This window comes from Hippopotamus amphibius, chromosome 6 (assembly GCF_030028045.1).
Source record: "Hippopotamus amphibius kiboko isolate mHipAmp2 chromosome 6, mHipAmp2.hap2, whole genome shotgun sequence".
Taxonomy (NCBI): domain Eukaryota; kingdom Metazoa; phylum Chordata; class Mammalia; order Artiodactyla; family Hippopotamidae; genus Hippopotamus; species Hippopotamus amphibius.
In genome coordinates, this window is record NC_080191.1 from 50032992 (window position 1) to 50048387 (window position 15396).

At 34.9% G+C, this 15396-nt stretch overlaps 1 protein-coding gene across 5 annotated transcripts in view; it reads right to left on the reverse strand.

The window, feature by feature from the left end:
- The window catches only part of EPM2A (EPM2A glucan phosphatase, laforin), a 92339-nt gene that overhangs the window by 43524 nt on the left and 33419 nt on the right, over positions 1-15396 (reverse strand). For 3 of the 5 annotated variants that reach the window (XM_057740014.1, XM_057740018.1, XM_057740019.1), the window contains exon 2: positions 8256-8430. In XM_057740014.1, the coding sequence (XP_057595997.1) occupies positions 8256-8430 (175 nt within the window). The remainder of the gene's footprint in view (positions 1-8255; positions 8431-15396) is intronic. The other 2 variants (XM_057740016.1, XM_057740017.1) reach the window with 1 other exon arrangement.

Sequence of the window (15396 nt, forward strand, 5' to 3'; positions counted from 1 at the left end):
TTACTTACACTTCTTTCTGATCTGTCTAGAGTCACACAGAAAACTGTCAAAAATATTCTGTCTGTCTTCTGCATTCATTTAAAATGAGAGAATAACTTCTCTGCTTGTCATAGCCACTGTAATGTTGGAATTGGGAGTCTTGTAAAAATTAAAATTTATGCGTCAGTACATTTACATTCCATTAGTTTCCCAGTCTACATAGCTCATTCAAACCTAAAACTCCTCTCTCTTCTCACTCTCATCTGATGACCTTGCTTTCTATTTCATGGAGAAAAGAGAAGCAATCAGAAACTGAACTGCCACACGTCCTCACTACTTCCCTGATGTACCTGCACCCACGCCCGTTCTCTGCTTTCTCCAAGACGGTGGATGAACTCTGTTCTCCTGCATTCAAATCACTCTTGTTTACAAAAAAGATTTTGCCCCTGTGACTCTCCCCTTTCTCCTCTTAATGTTTAATTTTCTCCACTGTATGAGATCATTGTCATTAACAGCCAAACACTCTGCAATAGCACCCACTTATAAATTACCCTCCCCTACGCTATATTTCCTTGTTTCTCTGCTCTCTTTTGTAGTAAAACTTCATATTTTTATAGTGAAATTGCCCCACATGATGACTTAGGAATCCAAATTGCTTAACTTATATGATAGAATATTCCCTTTTTCTTACTACCATTCCTATAGACACAATCTGAGATCTGACAATGGAGTTCTCTCCTTTAATCAAGCTTTTCTCTCATTCGCCAGACCAAGACAATTCAATCATAGTTTAAATAACAATGCTGTTGATAATATACAAGGCAGCAAAGAATCCAGCTGCTTCCTTTATAATTGTACCGAACCCACAACAGCACTATCAGCAAAAACTGACTTCTCCATAAACGTTAGCAGATATGTCCTAAATAAGTCCTAAGAAACAAGAATTAAGGAGTATGTTTACAACTAGTTCATATTACCATTAGGATGTGAATATCTATCACTAATTTTTTGATATGATACTGAAAATAAATCATCCCTATATACATATATATAATAAAAAATACATAATCTACTTTAATATGTTAAATATTTTATATAAACACATATTTTAATCATAAGAAAAAGAGAATATCCATCAATTAAGTTGACCTCATAAAATATGAGCAGCATTATTTATATAGAGAAAAGGAAGTCTTCAAGGAAATCTCACACATACACAATACTCAGTAAAAATCACTGCCCAGTCAGAAGAACTCAATAAAAAGGAAAGTAATGCAGTTTTTCTTTCCAAGTAGGATGAACAATTATAATCTTGGTTTTAATGTTTAGAAAAATCTCAAATCATTCAATCAGATGCAAATACTAACTGAAATTAGATTCTTCCTTTGGCCAATAATGTCTTGATTGTGAAGTACAGAAGCAGGACAATGTAATTAGATCCTGTTGCACACAGAATTTTCTGACTATTCTCTATTTAGTCCAAAAGAGATTTCTTGTCAAAATTTGATTATGAATATGAGCAATGTAAAAATATCATTATGTAATAAGTACTTCCATTCTTATTAGGGATTAATTGTAAAATGACTATAAAGTATGTATATTTCCAAATATTTCTGTAGAGTTGGATTGAATGTATGTCCTGGGCTACAAAAATGAGGGAAAGTGCCACCTAGAGGTAGCACTGGTTGCAGGCATTTGATGGCTGGATCTGAAACCAAAGAAGCTGATACAGAGTATAGTCACTGTCAGGTCAATATAACGTATTGGCAAAATGTTGCATAAGGCTTAGCTTTTTAAATTAACTTTAATCCTTGATTATTTCCAGAACTGCCTTCAGTATTCATCTAGTTCAACCAGCTTACTTTGCAAATCAGGAAACTGAAATTCAGAAATGTTACAGGATTGTCCCAAATCTGCCCTGCAGTAAATGAGAGAGCTGGGTTGGCACCAGGTGCGTCACTCTTTCTCCAAAGTAATTAATTCCATTCACTTGGAAAATGTGCTAGATAAAACAGTATCAAAAATGTGTGAAATTATTGTTCTACAGTGTATAAAATAATTTTGAGGTTTTTGAAAATTACTGTATATCCTTTCTTTATAAGTCAAAGAGGCTGCAAAGAATAAACATGCTTTTATAATACATTTTCTAAACTGTAACATTTTTATAAGAGTATAAAGTGTCACTTTCATAAAGTCTAATTTATGGCTCTTGAAATGTGTTTAATTGGCAATAAGCCTTTTCAAGATATAGAAAGTACAGTCCCTTTCCACTAAAGTCTCATTAAATTAGTTATCTGTGTCTTTAATGCAAACATTCATTCTTCTGCATAAAAAAATCTATTGAAGAGGAAGATGTAGCTTGGTACCAAGTATAGACTGAATATGGAAGTGCACACTGATTTTTAAAATCTTGTTCTAGCATGGTAGAATCATACCTGGGTCAGAGGAACAGAATACAAACTAAATGTTAGAAATAAAGAATATACTTAATATATATTGAGCTACTCTTTACCAAGTTTTATGTTAGACACTTTGAATACTTTATTTCACTTTAATTTTACTGCAGACAATTTAATTTCATATATCTAACTTGACTTTCACCAAATTCCTTTAAAACAAGAATAAAGAGATTTTGTGGAAAATTAAACACATAAAACCCCAAGAAAGGACAGGAGGAAAGATAACAACAAAATTGTGGAAACTGGAAAGCAATTGGTTGATTACTAAGTAATTTAGCAGACTGAGAAAAACTAAGTCCTGAGGCCAACAGTGGAGAAAGCTGAGAACTGTCTGGAATTGCATTAGAGAATCCCAAGCAGGCTCAGAAACGGAATTCCCAGGTACTTCTGGAGGTGGATGAAAAGAATAAGGAAAACTGGTAAGTCTGTTTAGTACGCAGACAGACCCTTACATTCATTTTCCCACTCTTCTCAGCTGGGACACTTTCCCTCTCCAGTCCTGACAAGAGACTGGAGGTTTATTCTCTGGGGAAGGTTAAACAAGCCTCTGGACTGGGGTACACTCAGATAACTAAATGAAGAGCTCCTAGAAAACAAAAAATGATAGCAGAAATAAGAAACTAAATAGTAGTGATGGATGATTAAGTACGTTGAGAAAATATGTTAGGAGAGAAAAAAAAAACCTCAAAGATATGCAAAATATAAAAGACTCAGACCAGGATTTCAACCTGAATGATAGGAGGTCCAAAAAGGGAAATAAGTCATCAAAGAAATAACTGGAGTAATTTACCTTCAAAGAATTTGAAATTGCAGAACTTGCAGAATTTACAGAATTAAAAAATCTACTCACTGAGAGCTTAGCAAAATGCGTAAAAAAGTGACCACATCAAGATATTTCACCATGAAATTTCATAATATTGAAAATGAAGATTCTGACAGCTTCTCCAGAGAGGGAAAAACTCAGTTCAAACATAAAAGATTAGAAGCCATAAAGGCTTCAACTACTCAGTAGCAAACCAGAAAGCTATACATTCTTCAAAGAGGACTCAGACGTGTGTGAACAGTTAGGGGTGTTAAACAGCAGTTACGTAGCCATAAATAAACATGTGGCATACTGATCTCATCAGAATGATCGTATAACTATGTTGGGAGGATTGAACAACAGAAGGATGTCACTGAGGTCTGCAGGGAAGGGGAAGAAAAAAGGGCTACATTTTCATTTTTCACGGTGTGAACTCAATAGATAATACCAAAAAATAAAATCAAGAAGTAGTAATATAATCATCTTATTTATCATTTACCTGAAGGTAACTAGCAAATAATCAGCTTAAAGATGTGAGAGCGGTTGCCTGTGGACACACCAAGTGGGAGGAGATGTGCAGGTAAGGGGAGCGATAGACTTTTCATAATAAAGCCTGTAGATCCAGATTCGTCAAACATGCGCACGTACACTTTGGTTAACATTTAAAACTACAAGGTATCACACAAACCCCTAACCACGGTCACACCATGTAATGGGTGTGAATTTCTATAAAAGGACATCCATATTTCTTCTATTGGGTCAGAGTGTTTATCAGGTTCTCTCTCTGGATCTGAATATGGGGAGGTACCAGAATGTTCTCTTCTACATGACCTCTTCTCTAGGTTGCCCTATGTTCTGGTGTTCAAGATAGTTCTATTTTACACCTGTATGCAGGCTAATTATCAAAAGTACCTATTCTCAAAATTATCCTGGTTTGGTCAGCTTACTCTTATTGCTCTTACACTTCCATACCTTTGCATTTGCTATTCTAACCTTGACTTCCCTTCCCCAAATGTCCTTCTGGAAAAGAAAAATCCTTCACATTTCTGTTCAAGTTCCACTCATAAAGATTTCCTTGCACGAAAGATTTCTCCTCCTGTCGCTCATTCCACTGCATATACAACTTCACTATAGCAATTATCTTACGATATTGTAGCTGTTTACCTGCTTGTCATTCATAAGAACTTGAGTTCCTGAGAGCAGGGATCATCGTTGCTCCATCTTTGATCGTCTAGCACTGAACACAGGGGCTACACACAGTAATCTACACAATTCTTACTGGATGAATGAATTTGTCACACTACGTAAAATTTAATTATTAGATATTTTAAAAATCTTAAAATCTTGAAAGTTTTATCATTATGAAGGGGACTGACAACTCATTTTTTTTATCCCAACCATAAAAAAATTCTAGGCATAATTCCATTCCCATATTCAAACTAGAGGCTGAAAATTTCTGATTGTAAATGATTAGGTGAGTTTGACTCTATTATTACATATGTTCAAGCATATAACCTATCATGTGTACATCTTTTTCAGCAACTAAAATAAATTCACTAATTATTTGAGCATTGTACAGTCAGAAGAATATAGTCAGCAGATAGCTCTTAGATGTTTTCAATTTAACGATGAAATGTATTATTGTCTTTTCAACGCATAAACTGAATTCACATTTTTATCTTCTCTGGTTTCAACTGACAATGAATAGTGGCTAGAATTTATAAGGGAAGTTAGACTGAAATGACTGATGGCACAGAAAAGTCTTCCCTTTTTTAATTCTAAATGAGTGTCTTTATTCAACTAATTACAGAAGTTCTCAAATTTTTAAGAATCATAAGAATCATATGGAGAGGGTGGAAAAAAGATTCCATGGATTGATGGGACTCATGAATCTATATTTTTAAAAATCATACCATCCAATTGATTCTCAAGTAGGTAATTTTGAGACTAAACTGTGAGAAACACTGGAGATTAATGGGACTTCTTAGAAGCAGAGCTTGGCATCAGGTCCACTATAAACAACTGTTATTTATTTCCAAGTTCCCAGTTATCTCTGTTATAGAAATAAATAAATAGAGGAAAAGAGAATACTATTGTTAGGTCCAAAACTGTGATGAGTATGAGATTTTATCCCATTTATATATGTATACAGGTATGTGTGTCTATGAGTATTATATACTACATATATATTATATTCCAGGTGTAAATATATTTATTATACATTTTATATGCTACATATATATTAAATATGATGTATATATTATACATTTTATATACTTACATTATTATAGTATATAATTTTTATATATTACATATTTTTTCTTTTATATCTGAGGAGGATAATAACGGGCTGAATTACCTGAGAATTGAGTAGGACAGAGACTTAAATGTAAAACTAAGTTGCTTTAAAAAAAATTTTAAATATAACCCCTCTTGCATGAACAATGAGTATCCACATATGATTCGTACTCACTCCATACACAGCTATGATACTATATGTGGCTGAAGAAATGCCTTCTTTAAAAACTGAAACATCTATGTGGGGAGTAAAAGCTCTCAGAGTGAGAGGTGTGCCCCACACAGGTCCTCCCATCTTCTCATTCGGGGAGGGGTGGCAGGAGGGCCCAGGCTGACTGTCTGCTTCTGTTCCACTCAGGGAGATGTGATCGGCCCACATGCACACAGCCTGGGTCAACATTCCCATAGGTATAGAAGCCAGAAATGGCAGAGGAAACGCATGCCCACCAAAATTACTAAACAGCCTACTCTTTCAAACAATAAATATGAAATACTAAGGATTAGAAGTTATTTTTAAAACTAACAACAAAAGAGAGAAAGATCAAAATGAATAGAGAACATCTGGTTTAGGAGGAAACAAGATCGTTTCAGTAAGAGAAGATAACTTTAAAATAATTCTCCATAGTATCTTAAGAAAGATTCAACAATACATCCATTTATAAACTAGAACAAACAAATATGCAAAAAAGAGAATGAAAGAATAAGGAAGAGCCCATGAGAATTAAGAACACAAAATTAACCAAAATTAAGGGGAAAAAAAGAGGTGAGTTGGAAAAAAAATGAAGTCTCCCAAAATGTAAAGCAATCAAACTGGAAGCTGAAAAAGAGTTTCAAAGAGTCAAGAATGGAGTCTAAATCCAAGCAGTCTAACAGCCATCTAAGGAGTGTCTTTAATGACAGAAGAAAGACAATGAAGGAGGAGAAATAATCAAATAGCAGAAGAAAATGCCTAGAGCCTAAGACATGACTCTTCAGATGGAAGAGTTAAGAAAATGTAGTTCCGCAAAAATGATAACTAACCCATAAACACATCCTCATTAAATGTCAGAACATCACAATGGATGTTCCTTCGCATTCTTTTCTCTTGATCTTCTTCTTCTCCTTGATCCCTAAATTGTGTTGACCCAAGGGCTTTTCTTCCCTTTGTCACGTCTTTATTTTACGCATTTGCTACATGATCTCAGCTAGACTTATCATTTTGAATGTCACCTATATATGGATAACCCCAATTTTATCTCATTTCCAGACATTTCTACAACTCCAGACATCAAATTGATTCCCTTTATGCAATCTAACCTACATTTAAGGGCAATATGTCTAAAACAGAATTTTCATCTCAATCCTTACTCCAAATTGCTCTCCTCCTCCATCTTCCCCACCTTATTAATCCAGTTGCTCAGACCATAAAACCACAAGTCATGCTTAACTCTTTTCCTCCTGCTGTGCATCCAATTCATCAGAGAAGCCAACATCTAACATGAATTTATAAGAAAGATGTGTCCAAGAAGAATATTAGTTCCCTAACACTATGATGAAGTTGCATTCTCCCTCTCTCCTATCCCTTACAACCCCGTTTGAATTAATTATCTCTCTCATTCAAAGCAATACAATTTTTAAGAACATGAGAATGCGTCTCTTTGTCTATGGTACAAACACTGCAGGTCCTATAGTAAACAATCTATACAGAGTATTTTAAATGTTGAATATTGGTTTAAAATTTTAAACCATCAAAGTATGAAAGGCTCATTTGTATTTGCTAAATTAAATCTAAGTTCTATTACCCTTGAAAATGTAAAAATAATGAAAAACAGGAGTTAATGGGCAGGAGTAGATATGGAGGAAAATATAAGGGCAGTAAATCTCTGATCTTACACAGTAGGAAATCGGGGAATTGTCAAAAATTTATGGGTCAAGAAATAGAATTTCTATGAAGTTAAATAACAAAATAATTTTTTTAATGAGCCTAGTAGGGATTGGAAGTGGGGAGAGATGATACGTGAGCTAAATCTCTCTCATGCCATAAAGGGGAATCAAAAGCCATTTTTAAATTGACATGTTAACAAATAAAGTGCACACATATCATTTAACACATGGATTTAAACTTCAGAAAAACTAAGCACAAAATGGTTTAAAATAATTATTTCTGGTGAGTGGGAATGAAGGAAAGTATATTGAACCTTACTTTTCATTTGGCATCCTCTTTGGTGTTTGAATTTGTATTATGACACATATTATTAGTATAATAACTCAGACAAATAAATACAAATAAATCTATTAATAAATAATACAGCAAATGATCACATCCAACCTAGCTTTATGTCTAGATTTTCACACATGTTTATTTGAATAATATTTTGTAAAGAGACAGCAATTTTTGTTTTACAGCTGGTCAGTAGCAAAATGCTGATTTAGGATATTTTAGTCTGGTTTTTATTTTTAATTCACTATGTAAATACAAATAGTTAACATTGGTTAACTACTGTCTTATCAAAATATGTTGATGCCAGGGTGTGCATTTAATAAAAGAGTTCTATAAAAAGGATCCTTCACATCTATAACCAGAAAATCTCACACTGTAATTTACCTCTTCAAAGTACTGCAGGCCGATATAACCCTCTAAAGGGAGATGCTGCAGTTTTGAACACAGTGAATACTTCCATTGTCCTAATGCTACCCTTGTCCTACTTCTATGCTTATAAACATGGCACTATTTTTACCTTGAATAATGCATGGCTTGGTGGCCTGCAATATTAAAATAGAAGTCTGTTGTGTGCTTCATCTCATTGGTGTGCCCAGTGGCCTCGATCCAGTGTCCTATTGGGAGACAATAAACACCATCCACCAAGTTGTTTTCATTATAAATACAGCAACGGTCATGGTGAGGCCCATTGCCTAGAACAAGAAGAAATGAAAAACAAAGCAATTACATCAATGTTTTGCTTAAACAGCCACAGAGTTGCTGATGCAAAATTAATAGTAAGAGGAAAATAAATACAAAGCTGCATAATCTACACATTTCAGTATAAACAAAAATAGACTAGAGTAAGAGGGAACACAGTAAAAATTTGTAGAGTTACTTATGAATTTCATAGAGTTCTATGCTCCCTTTGAATACATGGATATTTCCAAAAGCACATTAACTCAGAATTTCATGGGACCTCTCAGTGCCTTAAGAGCCCGTCGTGAGTCATTTTGTAGCCTGATAAGCAGCTGAAAAGAGTTTTTAAAGCCATTAATGTCCCTGCGCTGCACACTTTTATCTTTCTGGTATGCAAATTTATGACTAAAATCAGTAATAAAGTGTTTCAGTATCAGCTCAAACAATAAATAAATTTTAAAAAATAAATACATGATAAATAATAAAACAAATGATCACATCCAATCCAGTTTGCATGTAAATCAGTGGTTAGTATTATCTTCAAATGGGAAAACTAAGTATCACAGAGATTAACTAGCTTGTCCAAGGTCACAGACCTATTAAGTGCAGAGCTATTAGTAATCTGATACCCCCAGACCCCAGCTTTCAGGCACCTGACACCTTCATCCTGTTTTCTGCCTACTTCACAAGCACTGAGACACACCATCCTCCTTCTAGGGAATAAAGCAAAAGAGGCAGAGACAGAAGACATGTTTCTGTATTTCCCATGTTTCTGAAAACACTACTTGCCTACCTCAAAATTCTGCCCAGTATCAACTACACTAGTAAACAGAACTTTTATTTCTATGAAAACTGTAATTCATAAGTTATTTTTATTAGCTCTTCTTATGTGACCACCCCATTACAAATCATTCTTTTCCTTAAACTACCTAATTTCCATATATTGGCATTTATAAGAAAAACATGTAAGCAAATTAAAATTGGAATAAGTCACATTTATCATGAATACAAAAATTCGACTCATTTGTTCCTTGCTCTATCTTACAAAACATTTTACCTAAGGTTATTTGGCATGAAATCTATTTTAAAAAATCCTTAAATCATTGGGCATTTCTTTAAAATGTAACTCCCCTCCATCAGACAGAAGGTACAGGATCTCCTTTAATAAATCACTGATCTTCCTAGCTTAGACACTTCTTTTTCTCTTGATGGCTACAAGGCACTACACCAACTGCCCTATTAACCCTGATATTTAATAGATGAAAACCAAACTATACTAGCAATTTCATTTCTAGAAATATATCCAACAGAAATATCACAAGATTAAAGGAAGATACATAGATACCTACATGTGTGTGGCAATACTATTTTAATAGCAATACTGTAAACTATGTAAGTTCATCTATTCATTCTTCCACAAGTATTTATTGAGTGTCAACTATATGACAGGCATCGTACTAAGTCATGCTAAGGACTTAGGTATTTCCCATAAGAGCAACAAAAAAATGAAATATTTTAAGCAGGCAGGTGACATGACCACATTTTCATTTTGAAAATATCTTTGGTTATAGAGTAAAACATTAATTCAAGCAGAGTGAGATCAGAAACAGAAAGTCCACCTAGGAAACTACTGCACTAGCTCAAGAAAGAAATGATAAAAGCCTGGAGGTAGAAATGGAAAGGAATGGGAAGATTCAGGAGGGAAAAACCACAGGACTTGATGATTAATTGGATATGGGAGGTGAAGAAAAAAAGGGAACCAATAATGACTCCTAGTCTTCTGGCAAATATAACTCAATATATAGTGGTACCAGTCACTGAGATGTGAAATTTGGAGGAGTTGGAAGGGAAAATCATCAGTCTGGTATTGGCATTTGGGGCTTGAAGTGCTAGTTAGATACAAAAGGAGATGTCAAGTAGAGAGTTTTGTTTTTTTTTTTTTTTTTTTTTGAGTTGGAGTTATTGATTTGACACTCAGACCAGAGATCTGAACTAGAAAAATAAGTCTATGAGTCATTTAAGTATACATGGTAATTGAGACAAGGATACAACTGAGTCACAAAGAAAAACAATATTGATTGAGAAGAAAAGGCTTCTAGAACAAAGTTTGAGAGCATCTCAACATTTAACAGCTGGGTAGAGAGGGATGAGCTTACAAAGGGGGCACAGAAAAAGAAGCTGGAGAGGAAAACTGGGAGTGAGTAAGTGAGTTGGGGGACCATGATTGAAACTGTAAACATAGACTAAAAACCTGATGATTGCATGTCTAAGTGTTAACAGTAGTTAAATCTGGAGAATGTAATTGGGATGGAGGGACTATTTTACTCTATTTTGAATCCATTGGATTTGCTACAAAGGGAAGGTATTACTTTTTAGTAACAAAAGAATAATATCTATGGCTCCCACTGTTCAGTAAAAGAGACTTACAACAATTTAAATGTTGTAACTTAAATACATATAATTATTGAAGAGCTCAAATAGACATAAATTACACTGTTCAAGAAAAATTATCTATGTAACATCAACTTCCAAAGAATTCTTCATTCTTAGAACTGGTTTTTTGAGTTACTTATTTTTACGCACATGTGTTTCAGGAGAAGTAACAAGACATCTATCTCTCTCAGCCAGGGAGGTATCAGTGAAGGTGTAGTGGAGAGCAGAAACTCCCACCCCAATCAGTAGTAATAAAGAGTCCAAACCTTTCAGCTGTCAGTGCAGACTGGTGGGGAACCTGGGTAATGAGCTGGTGCCTCCACTCTCCTGCTGGAGCAGTGTTAGAGGAATCCAGTTAAACCAGACGGTTTGATGAGATGCAGAGTCTCATTCTACAATACTCAAAATGTCCAGATTTCAGTAGAAAGTCACTCATTATATCAAGAATCCACAAAGATCTCAAACTGAATGGAAAAAAATGCTCACAAGATGCTAACATCAAGATGACAGATGTTAAAACTATCTCTGAAACTAAGCTTCAACAATCCATTGAACACATTTGAAACAAATGAAAAATCACGAAGTCTCAGCAAAGAAACAGAAGATGGAAATAAGAATTAAATGGAAATTTTACAACTGAAAAATATAACAATTGGGACTTCCTAGGTGGCTCAGTGGTAAAGAATCCGCCTGCCAATGCAGGGCACATGGGTTTGAGCCCTGCCCTGGGAAGATTCCACATGCCACGGAGCAACTAAGCCCATGTGCCACAACTCTTGAGCCTGCGCTCTAGAGCCCGTGAGCCACAATTACTGAGCCCATGTGCTGCAACTATTGAAGCCCACGCGCATAGGGCCAGTGCTCCACAACAAGAGAAGCCACTACAATGAGGAGCCTGCACAGCACAATGAAGAGTAGCCCCCGCTCTCTGCAACTAGAGAAAGCCCGTGTGCAGCAATGAAGACCAAACGCAGCCAATAAATACATAAAATAGATAATTAAAAAAATATATATATATAACAACTGAAATAATAACATCAGGGGATAGGCTAAAGAGCAGAATGGAGGGGACAAAGGAAAGAATTAGCAAGCTGCAAGATATAAAACAATAGAAATTAAACAATCGAAGCAGCAGAGAGAAAACAGACTGGAAAAAAAAAACACAAAAAAACCCCCACAAAAAGCAGAGTCTTAGGGTCCTGTGAGACTATAACAAAAGATGTAACATTCCTGTAATTGGAGTCTTAAAAGGAGATGAGAAAGAGGATGTAGCTAAAAAAATTTGAGAAAATAATGTCTAAAAACTTCCCAAATTTATCAATAAGCATAAACCTACAGGTTCAAGAAGTTGAGCAAACTCCAAACCAAACAGGATAAATAACAACAACAAAAAACCCATGCCACAACACATTATAATTAAATTTCTGAAAACTGAACACAAAGAAAAAATCTTGAAAGTAGCCAGAGGAAAAAATAACAATTTAGGAAAACAACCATTCTAATGTCAGTAGGTTTCTCAAAAAACAAAAAACAACAAAAAATGGTTAAACATAAGATCTCTAGAAACAGAACGAAAATTGTTGAACATCAGGAAGGAAGAACACGGTAAGCAAATATATGGGTAAATACAATAGACTTTCTTTCTCCTCGAGTTTCTAACAAAAATTACAGTGCTGTCTGATGCAGTCCTACCTGTAGGTAGTAGAAATATTTAAGACAATCATATGAAGACGGACAAAGAAATAGAGGGAAGTAAGAGTCATCCAAATCATTTAAATTGGCAAAATGATGAAAGCAGTCAACTATATGTTTGTATAATGTAATTGAAATGGAATTCTAAAATGGAATTCTAAAAACTATATGTTTGTATAATGTAATTGAAATGAAATTCTAAAATGGAATTCTAAAAAATGTTTAAGTATGAACCATATTCTTATAAGAAGGTAGAGAAAGGAAACAGAGGGGGCAAAAAAAAACAAAACAAAACAGAGAAAACAACCAGAAACAAACAAAAAATAAAATAAAATAGCAAACTTAAATCCTAACATACCAATAATCTCATTAAATGTAAACTGTCTAAATACACATTAAAATACAGGGATTGGCAGAGTAGTATTTTTAGTGAACCAGCTATTTGTTGTCTAGAAGGAACTCACTTCAAATTATATAGGCAAGTGGAAAGTAAAAGTATAATAAAAGATATGCCAACAAACATTAATTAAAAGAAAGCAGAAGTGGTTATATTATTAGTATATAAAGTAGGACCTCAGAGCAAAGAAAATCACTAGAGATAGAGAGGGAAATTATATAGTGGTAAAAGTATCAGGCCAATATGGATGGACCTTGAAGGCATTATGCTAAATGAAATAAGTAAGCCAGAGAAAGACAAATACTATGTGATCTCACTTACATGTGGAATCTACAAAACAAAAAGCAAAACAGAAAAAGTGATGTCTTTCAATCAGTGAATGATTTAACAAATTGTGATACATCCACAGCACGATTTAGGCAAAAAAAATGGAATGACCTATTGATAATGCAACAACCTAGGTGAATCTCCAAAAAATTATGTTGAGTGAAAAAAAATGTCACTCACATATTACATAATGCCATTTATATAACATTCTTGAAATGAAAAAAACTTACAGAGATGGAGAACAGTTCAGTGGGTGCCAGGGATTGGAGGTTGGGGGAGGAAGAAAGTGGGTGAGGCTGTAAAAGAGGAACATGGGAGATCCTCGTGGTGATGAAAATGTCACCATGGAGGGACATGATAAAAGTTACACGGGACCTTTCTGTGTTATTTCTTACAATTGCATGTGAATATACAATTACGTCAAAATAAAAAGTTTAATTAAAAAATAAATAAATCTTGGTTTGTCTGGTTTTTTCCAAATAGACTGGAGAATGTTTAGGTTTCAAGTTCACTTTCTGTTCCATAGGACAGGACTAATAGCTCAATATGTAATACATTGTTTACTACCACAGCCAGTCATTTATGCCTAGAAGTTTAGTTAACTTTTCCAGGTCTCTTCTACCTCATGAAGGAGTCAGTCAGCTATGTTGCAACAAGGTTAAAGGAGTAACTTTGAGGCAGGGGGGATGGGGTGGGGTGGGGAGGGAGCTTGTAGGAGTGAATTATCTGTTCCATTGGAGCTGCCCATTGCCAGTTACTCATTAGCATTAATTTAAAATACATAAACATACAAACAGCTCACTGAGGCAGGAGAAACTAACCTATGTTATTGTCAGAAAAGTAGAAAAGAACTGGTTTAATTCACAATAAACACCTATTTCCTTGGAGCAGATTTGGCCACCGTGTTATATGTGCATTGAGGAAAGTTAGGTAAGTTAAAATAAAGTGAATAAATGTGAAGGAGTAAGGGGCCTGCTTTCTGGAGCGCCAATTAAAGCCAGAGAAGTAAGAAATCTAAAAATCTGGACTAACACATGATTTCAAATAGTTCTATAAGATTGAAAGTTCAGGTTAAAATAAGTTTATATTTTATAAAGTCAGAAGGTTTAAAATTATATGGGACAAGCAAAATCTATTGGATAGTGTAGTCTATTTAAAATTAAAATTCTAATTATTTCACATATGTTATTTTATTTGAATCTATCCTCTTTGGAGTTTAATTACCTTGCAGTTTTTATTTCCAGCACATGAACATCAATGTTGAACCTAACACATTAATCTCTAATTTTAGCTAGCAATTCACCCAAATCAGATCTCTCTCATGCCCCATCTGTTACTTACTACTTCAGAAGCAATTGGTGCATAACGTTGTACAAACATGGTGTAATCATTACCAACTCTGGCATTTTGATATTCTGTTCCAATGGCAAAAGCAAAACAAAATAAAAGGCAAAAAATCTTTTTGTTCAGCCAACTGCCTCTGAGAGAGTGGATCCTGTTCCGATTGAGCACTTTGATAAACTGCAGTATGCAACGGTAGAAAATAGCTGAGTTTGGGAGTAGCCATGGGAGACAGATAAACTGCATCAGAGAATAGAAAACACAGATGCAATCAAGGCAGGAGAGAATGGCGGGGGGAGGGCGTGAAGATTGAGAAGGAGAAGGAAAGGTAAGGTGGACAAAGAGAAGAGGGAAGGGAAGAGACCGCTGGCAAACTGCATAAAGTGAAGTAGATAATCAAACACACTGGTCATGAGACCACCAGAGAGCAGGTAAAGGCGAGCATTTTAATACTTAATTTGAAGTTGTTTGCCTTTCTATAATATTCCTCTCTACACTTCCCCCACAACCTTCAATATAACCTACTACATTCACACACAAATTCACACACAATTTTCTTGCATGGAGAGAGAGAGAGGGTAGTCCATTAATGAAAATTTATTTGAAAACAATTTCTTGCCTATGTTGATGTATAACGGGGCAACATAAACAGGGCAACAAGCAGAGCCAGAAGCAGGAAAGCAAATGTATGGAGGACCATGAAGATTTGAAGCTTCCCTCCTGCATAGGCATCTTGAGAGGGTTCCATGAGCCCCAATCTATAGGAACATGGACTTAGATATATATAAAT